Source organism: Charadrius vociferus, unplaced genomic scaffold (assembly GCF_000708025.1).
Source record: "Charadrius vociferus isolate BGI_N301 unplaced genomic scaffold, ASM70802v2 scaffold119, whole genome shotgun sequence".
NCBI classification, from domain to species: Eukaryota; Metazoa; Chordata; class Aves; order Charadriiformes; family Charadriidae; genus Charadrius; species Charadrius vociferus.
Window position 1 is genome coordinate 1,158,468 of NW_009650170.1, and position 8,794 is coordinate 1,167,261.

Below are 8,794 nucleotides of genomic sequence, written 5' to 3' on the forward strand. Positions count from 1 at the left end.
GTCCTGCACCGCGCCAGAGACCCCCTGGGCCACTTTGATTTTGTCTGTCTCACTGCATGGGAGCACAAATCAAAGAAGTCTGTGAAGCAGAGAAGCCCCAAAAGCTTGATCTGCTGCCCCAAAGCACTGTCTCTTACCTGAAATACCGGTTCTGGCTGCCTAAGTTCTTGTCCATGGCATCTAGTGAACCCATGCCGCGGTATTTCTTCAGCCTAATTCCATCCGAGAAGAAGTATTCACCTGGGGCCTCCGTGGTGGCAGCCAGGAGAGAGCCCATCATCACTGGCACAAGAGATCATCAAGAGCAGCACGTCAGCAGCAGGAAGGCTGTGGCTGCAAAAACCCTCCGGGTCCCTGGGCACAGCGCTGTGCTGGACCCCCCATGTCCCCATCCACCTGCAGGTATACACCCTCATGCCCAGAATCAAATGCCACACAGAAACCCTTCCTAGGAGACTCCCTCCAACGTGCACGACCCAGCCAGACGATGCACCGCTCACCTGTGGAGGCCCCGAGCGCGAGGGCCTTTGCGATGTGCCCAACCGTCTGGATCCCTCCATCTGCGATCACGGGAACACCAAATCTCCTGGCGTATTCGGATACCTTGTACACCGCCGTGGCCTGGGGGCGGCCGCACGCCAGCACTGCAGGCAGGGAGAGAGCAGAGAAAGGGTCAGCCCCGACGCAGCAGCACATTCCCTCCCCAGCAGGCCCTTTAGGCTTCCAGCACACACATGCTCCAGCACTCGGGAACGCACAAATCCCTGGATGCTCCTTCCCTAGGCTGAGTTGTAAGAGAAGCGGATGCCCAGGAGATGCCTGCTGGGACATCCTCATGGCCCTCAACTCCAAAAAGCTGTGGGTGACTTGGGACCGGCGTCTTTGACCAAATGCCTGGGATCAGGCGAGACTCGTGGCTCATCCTGGTGCACAGCAGATGTATGGGGAGCTTGGGAAGGAAGTGGAGCAGACTCCAAAAGCCCCTCTCTAGAGCATCCCTGGCTGGTAGCCATGGCCCACCACTTGCTCCCTCCTGGCAGTGCCAGACCCCTTCTCCGTATACCCAGCAGCTGTATGATGGGCTTCTTGCATGGAAAGGCGGCTGGCCGGGAGAGAGCTGGTATGTATATATGTATAAAAATATTTTTATATATATATCTGCACACACACACACACAAACACACATGCAGCAGTGGAAAAGGAAACGGGCAGGATGATTTGATGGCTTAGGGGAAATAATTTAGGTTCCTGCCCTGCAACACAGCAAGGATTCTGTCAAGTTTAGCTGCCCCATGGGAAGGGAGTTATTAGCTATAGATTTACCTGCTCTTCCCAGTCGCTAGCAGTTAGAGGCTTCCTGTTGTGCGAGGGGAAAACCAGCACAGGGCACGTCTTGTAACACATTTGTCAGCCACAGGCATGCAAGTACGCTGAGATAAGCTTCTCTCAGGGAGACTTCCCTTCCCCACAATTAACTGGAAGCCTTTTCTCCAGTCATGGTTAGTCCGATACACCGGGTAAGATTACGGCCATGCAGGATTAGTACTTCAGAGCGTGAACTCCAGGTGTGGTTTAGCCTGCCTGGCAGCAGCACTGGCAGCGCACATCCCTGGCAGAGGTTTGCTGAGGCCGGCAGTCGGCAGTTGCGCCGCTCCCAGTGGTCAGGAGCAGCTGCTGAGAGAGGGAAGCCAGACTCCAGGCTGAGAAAGAACTGATTTTAGTTGACCAAAACTCGGCATTAAGCTAGGGCTCAGCCAGCCAGGGAGAGTCTGCCAGCTATAACACGAATGCCGTTAGTCTTAAAGAGATGGTCTCACTCGGTACTGCACTGCTAAAAGCCACATTGTGGCTGCAAAACACTGCACGGAAGAGCTCTGTGGAGACAATCACTTGATTTTGAAGGGTCTGGAGCCCAGTGTCTACAGGATTGTGCCGTAGACAGTGCAGGGCCAGCAGAAACCTCACAATGACCATGGAGACCAGCCCTTTAAGGAACAGCTTGGCTCAGGGCGCCTGGGAGCATCGCACTGTTCTGACTGTCCCAGTGCCCAGCGCCACAGCTTCAGAGCACAGGCTTCCAAAGCAGGGTTCAGAGCACACACACGCCGAGTGGTCTGGGTGAGGGTTTGTCTTTTTTAGTGTATCTGCAAAGGGTGGCCCTATGAGATCAGCTGCTAGAGAAAACCTTCCGGAAACTTTCCCTTTGAGGTCCGTCAAAACCAGGAGAAAGGGCAAAACCCAAGGCTCACCTCGGGTGGCTGCTTGATCCAGCAGCACCAGAAAAGCACAGAGCAGACAAAGCTGCACCCTGTGCTGGGCAGAGGAAGAGCCCTTTCTCTCCTCAGGAGGATCAGGCGTCAGTGCAGAAAGATGTGGTTCTGGTACGCAGCTGCCAAGGCGGCCGTACACAGTAAAGTCCCTCCGTAACCCCAGGGGAGCTAGCTCCAAGGGAAGCTTAGCCCGTGCACAACTTCCCCACAACTGGGGCCAGATTTAGAGCAGGATCGAGGACTGCTCAGGGATCACCTCCCAGCACTGGATCAGTGGGGACATGCCCAGCTAGACATCCAGACGATGCAGCCAGAAAGCTCAGTCAGGCTTCTGAACTGGATTTTGGAGTGGAGGGTGGACAAGCCTGAGTGCCCTCAGCTTTGACAGTTCAGACCCTGCTTTAGGAATTCAGAAAGGCTTCTCAGCTTCCATTTCAGATTCAAAACCAGTATCCAAAGCCACAAAACCCCAAGTGCATCTACAGCTAAATTATTCTCAAACAAGCAGTAGGGCCATGTGCAGCCAAATCAGGGTCCTGCTTCAAGACACATAATTAGGGTTGGGAACAGGGCAAGTGACTTACTATAGGTGCCCGTGACAGTAGAAGGGCATTTGGGGCTGTGGGACTTTAGGTCTGGAGGGATCTTTGGAGCAGCTAAACAAAAACAAACACACACATTTTAGAGACAGAAGAACAGCAGCAGAACAAAGGACCCCAGCAGTGACCTGCTACTAGGCAGAGCATATGGTGTGGGACAGAGCTGACCTTGCAAACCCTTCCTAGCCCGAGCCGAGCCAAGCCAGAGGCCAGATCCAAGCCAGCCAGGCCCAGCTGTGCACAGCGCATGCTCACCCTACCCCAGCAGCCATCCAGAGAGGTGACCCCCTAACCCAAACAGCCAGAGTTTGAGCCTTAAGATGGCCAAAAGTCTGAGGAGCTCCAGTTACAAGTTTCGCAACCATGTCTCCTGTGAAGCGCCATATTCTACCTCCGCTCTGTTCCTTCCCCAAAACCAGCACCCAACCCCACCTCCCGCAGCAGCCGGGAGAGGCACCCTCTGGAGATGTTCACCACACTGCAGAACAGAGCGTGCCTCAGCGGGTCCTCTGCCTCGGAGCCAGAGTAGGACACGTGTGTCCTGGTTCTGCTCTGGCTGTGGAAGCATCAGCCCAAGGACACCGCAAGCTCCCTAGAAAGGTCACCCAAGAGAGACTGCCCCGATTGGGAAACTCCCCGCAGCCAGTGCTCCCATGGCAGGCAAAGCAGGAACACAGCCCAGGTCCAGGACTGCTCGAAGGCTCCATGCTGGAATCGGCAGAGCTAATGCAGCACCTTCAGCTATCAGCTACCCTCTTGCTGCCTCCCATGGCAAGGACCAAGGAGCAGAGAGGGCTGTGTTCGTGGGCTGCAGCACATTGCACCACCACTCTGCACCTCACCTGCCAGGTTCAGAACACGAGGACTGAGCCTGTCCTCAAGACAGCCTTTCTCCAGGCCTTGAGGACACCCCTCTCCATCTTTTATCTAAGGGCGACACAGCTTCCGCCCCACACAAGCTCCAGCTAACTGCAGAGATGACGGTCAGAAATCCCATTTCAGCCTCAAAATCGCAGAAAAGCATTGAACCCTGCAGACCAATCCTTAAGCATCACGCACAATGCTGTGAGAGGGGAGGGGAGCGCAGACAGCCCAGTGCACTTCACCTGTCAGCACTGGGGATCCTGTAAGCCCCTCTCCTTGCAGAGCTGCCCGCCAGCTCCATCCCACACTGAGCCAGCAGCTCTCAGGCAAAGCCACGCGTGCCACATCTGCTCTACTCAGTCTTGGTCAGTACTGGGGAATGCCTTTGCTGCTGCTGCCACCCCACAGGTTTGAGAATGAGAATGTCCTGGACAAAGGGGGTGAAAGACGGCTTGCTGTTAGACACTGCCCTTCTAACGGGAGAAGTCCAGGAGAAGTCCATCCCGGCTACACTGCTTTTCAGCAGGGAATCTCTATTGAACAGATGTCTTCAGCCTACTTAGGAGAGGCTGATCTCTCTCACCTTCCTGTGTGATGCAGATGGAGCCACTGCCCATCCCGACCCTCAGGGCATCGACTCCTGCGTCAATGAGGTTCTTGGCCTGAGCAGCAGTCACAACTGTGGGGAGCAAAAACTGGTTTGAAGAGAGACAAGCAGATTTGCATGCAACACTGCTCTGCCCTGGTGCTTCTCCCATGGCTATCCCCTACACAGGGCACCAACCATACACCTGCATCAGAGCCTGGCCTGCCTGTCCACTGCTACCAGGCCTATCTGCAAAAGCAGCAGTTAGTTCCTGTCCTCACCATCCCCAGTGTGTGAGATGATACTGGTCCTTTAGGCTACTCTGCTTGCACCCAAAGGCTGAGGTAGCAGAGGTCACCGCACGGTGCCAAGTGCTCTTTGGGCCACACTAGATACGGGGGCAGAGCACAGGCTAAGAGCAGCCCCAGTAACAGACCAGCCAGGTAAAAACAAGGACTGCTGAACTCTGCTGTCAAGAGGCAGGGAAAATTTACATTAGATTTCCACATTAAGCAATATTCATTATTATTATCCAAAATTTTAAACTGGTGTGTAAAAGAAGCTGATGTGTAATAGGCTACAGAGGACTGTAGCACACTATGCTGCAGAACAAAGGTTTCAAAATATTTGCAGCTGTGGCAGCAGCAGGGTACTGCCTTCTGTCTGCACAGTGGTCTTGCTCTGTTCCACAAGCCAGAGGAAACCATCTCAAGTTCACAGACATCTATCAAAGAGGATCATTTCATCCACGTCCCTGCAGTTCCCTTTATGTCTAAGCAACATACTTTAAAGACAAGAACAGTCTTCAATACATGCCTACCGTTTCCTCCAATAACTTGTAGGTTAGGATATTTCTCCTTAATATATTTTATCATATTGATCTGGAAGATGGAGTTCCCCTGAGAGGAATCCTGCAACAGAAAGAAAACAATTTCAACCAGAATTCCTGCAAAAGATTACAAATACAGCTCTGGAAGAGCCTCAGATCTTCACTCTGCTTACTGGGGTCTCTCACTTGCTGGCTAAGTGAGCAAAATGAGACCCCAAATTGAGCACAGAACCAGAGGAGAAGCTGCTACCAAGACAGTAATGTACCTTCCCTGTGCAAGGCAGTTTATTGTAAAGACTTCAGCGATATCCTTCACACTTAAATCCTGCAGCTTCAGCAGTAGGTAACAAGCAGCACATCTGGCTGTGGGCAAGAACCGTCTGGCTCTATCACCAGGACACCACCAGCCCTGCCTCAAACTACAGGTCAAACAGTGAATGTTCCTTGTGAAACCCAGCAGGGCTGGTGGGGGGATGCATCTCTCCCTGCTGCACAGAAGAGCGGCTGAAATACCAGATGTTGACCACCGAGCGCTCAGGCCCTGCCAACCTCCGTGACCTGGCCAACTTGCAGTGTCTGTTAAACATTTCCAGCTGCGGTGCTGCTCAGTCATGCCCTCAGAGCATGGTGGACTCGTGAGCTAACTATCGATGAGAAATCAATGTGCAAATACAGGCAGTGACTGCTGTGCCCAAAAGCTTACAGGCCAGAAGGGGACATGAGCAGAGCAGCTCCGGGCGGACCACTCCTGAGTACTCAGCAGTTAAGAGAATAACACAGTAACAAACACTGAACAGTTGAAGGGAAACTGAAAGAAGCCAAATATTCAAAACTAGTTAGGAACATCAGAGAGGATGTCAGCAGACTGCAAGAAGCATTTGCAAAAGACTCTGTATTAATTGACAGTGTTTCTCTTCTCAGCCGCCAGGGCTTTGATGCACCCTACGTACTCACTCAAGGTCGACTAAGTTCCCAGGCAAGAGGAATCCCTCTTATTTGAGGACTCCAACCTGAATGAGACTGAAAGGTCAACAAATTGTCGTATTCTAACACAAAAGGGCCTGTAATGAAGACAGTAAGTGCCATGCTGCTGCCCCACTGCCAGAGGGATTTATTCAAACCAGACCCTCAGCCCACCCAACCCCCCCAGGCCAATGTGGTGCCTGTGGGTGGCTCACCAGCACTACCGCATCCACGCCAGCCTGCACCAGGAGGTCCAGCCGGTACTTGTCATCTTCGTGGGTCCCAATAGCAGCACCACAGAGCAGCTGCTTCTTAGAATCCTTAGAAGCCAGAGGGTAGTCCCTGTTCTTCTTGAGATCAGTGCGGGCAATTATAGCCACCAGCTCGTCATCTTCATTAACAATTGGCAGCTTGCCTTGAAACAAACAGAAAGATCACTGCAGATTTCTGCAGGAGACAGACATTAGGGCCAGAGCAGTGTGGCAGACCAGCAGCATCAGGCAGGCCACAACTGGTATAAGGTGGAGACTCAAAGGTGCGTTACCAAATATTGCTTGGCCACAGACGCCAGCAGCCCTGGCTCAAGAAAGAGAGCAAGGAGTTTGCAGGACAGGAAAAGGACTCAGTATCCTCACACTGACAATAAAAAAGTGCGTATTTTTTAATAATTAGACCCATGACACCGTGTTAAAAATCAAACTACCAAACCCTGACAGAGCTGAACTGAGTGCCAAAATGTGAAGGCCGGGATAGAAAATTGAAGACGTGTGGCTGAACAGCCAGGCAGCAATTCAGCTCCTGGGCTGCCAAGAATCCCTCAACTTCAAACAGATTTGAGATGAACGCATGTGAACTCTGTACCCTGGCAGAGGGCTGCGGGCACTCTCTCCTCACTGTCCTCTCCTCGTGCTGGAATGCTGCCCTTCCATGTCCCACCCACACACGGATGCGTGCCCACATTCACCCACAACTGCTCCCAGCCCAGTACTTCCACAGTTCTCCCTCATGTCGCAGACGTTCACAGGTACCTTTTTTACTCCTTTGCAGAATTTCATTCGCTTCTTTCAACATTACACCAGCTGGGGCCACAACAAGATCCTCCCGCTTTGTCATAATCTAGTGGGAGGGAGAAGATAAAAAGTCACAAGAACTCCTTCGCACTGATCTGAAAATACCGAACCCCTCTGCCCACGTGAAATGCTCCGCAGCAGCCATGTGGGAGTGCTCTACAGACAAAGGAACCCACAGCACAGCAACACACCTCCAGAAACACACAGGAACAGCCTCCAATGTGCTGTCCCCATGCAAGCAGAGGCCATCAGCCCCCAAGCCCATCGGTGTAGTGAAAACAGGAGATGGCAGAGGGCCTCAGCAAGCCGAGGGAGAGCTCCTAGAAGCAAGGGATGGCTCTCAGATGACCCTTGTTTGGGATGTCACCCAAACAGCCCTCCCTTTTAATAGAGCGTAGGCAAATAAGGGCTGGAGACACCTCCAGAGTCCCATGCTGTTCTGGCAGAAACGCTACCCCCAAGCTTATTTTCAGGCAATGATCCCCAGCACACAGGCTCTGGAAGGGCTCTGCCCAGAATAACCCACTGCTGCTGCTGGCAAGGTCAACGGGGCAAAGGAGTTGCTTCAATCCAAACAAACACGCTCACCCATCCTCACTCTGACAAACAAGCACCAAAACACTGAGAAGAGGCAAGGGGCAATGGACACAAGCTGGAACACGGGAACATCTGACATGGTATACAGAAAAAAGCTTTCACCATGACAGAGGTCAAACGCTGGAAGAGCAGCCCAGAGAGGCAGCGAAATCTCCATCCTTGGAGACGCAGACACAGCTCCACGCAACCTGCTCCAGCTGAATGTGCCTCAAGCAGAAGGCTTGACAAGGGACCTCGAGGTCCCTCCCCAGACACAGCATTCTGCGATTACAAACTTCATGTGGGATGTTTTCATAAAAGGCCAAGGAGGCCAGGCAAAGCTAAAAGGGAACACTCCGTAACCTTCAAGGAAGGTAGATTAGTTGCACAGAACAAAGAAAAGAGGGAACGTTTTAGTTATTTATATCAGAAGAACAAACATTTTGTATCAGGAAAGAGGTTCACCCCACCTGCACCCACCCAAAATCCTGTCTGTGACAGAACCCACATCTCAGGAAAAGCCTGAGGAATCACAGGCATATCCTGACACACTTCCTAAGCCTGTGGGATCCATGAGCTTCCCAAACTACAGGAGACCTGTGTGTTTAACTGGATGGCAACAGCTCAGCAAGATGACTGCTGGATGGCGAGTTGGGAGAGATCTAGGAGACCATCCATCTCCTTGATGCCTGGTGACAGCGGCAAGCACCACACGCCAACCGCAGCAAGCCTCCAACTTCGCAGCACTGAACGATCCACGTAAAGGATGAGAGGAGATTCTTATCTGGCTCTTCTGAATGAGCCAGCACCGCTTCTAAGGCCCATGTGCACTTCTATAACCTACTCCCAGTTTAAGACTCTTGTTACAGGTATTTATAGGCGATTTCAAACCAAACAGGGATGAGCATGTGACACCAGGTTTGGTCAGCAAGAGCTAAAAATAGGCATGAGTCAAGAGCAGAGCCTGGTTGAGAGGCACCGGTGGTGTAACCTGACAGCGCCGCAGATCTACAGTTACACAGCTCATGTAACAGGAA

At 52.4% G+C, this 8,794-nt stretch overlaps 1 protein-coding gene across 1 annotated transcript in view; it reads right to left on the reverse strand.

Moving 5' to 3' along the window:
* IMPDH2 (IMP (inosine 5'-monophosphate) dehydrogenase 2) overlaps positions 1-8,794 on the reverse strand; it is a 12,865-nt gene that overhangs the window by 1,131 nt on the left and 2,940 nt on the right. Inside the window, exons 4-10 of the mRNA XM_009892545.1 lie at positions 7,140-7,227; positions 6,327-6,526; positions 5,140-5,230; positions 4,317-4,412; positions 501-644; positions 138-282; positions 1-52 (exon numbers count right to left, since the gene is read on the reverse strand). Of these exons, the coding sequence (XP_009890847.1) occupies positions 1-52; positions 138-282; positions 501-644; positions 4,317-4,412; positions 5,140-5,230; positions 6,327-6,526; positions 7,140-7,227 (816 nt within the window). The remainder of the gene's footprint in view (positions 53-137; positions 283-500; positions 645-4,316; positions 4,413-5,139; positions 5,231-6,326; positions 6,527-7,139; positions 7,228-8,794) is intronic.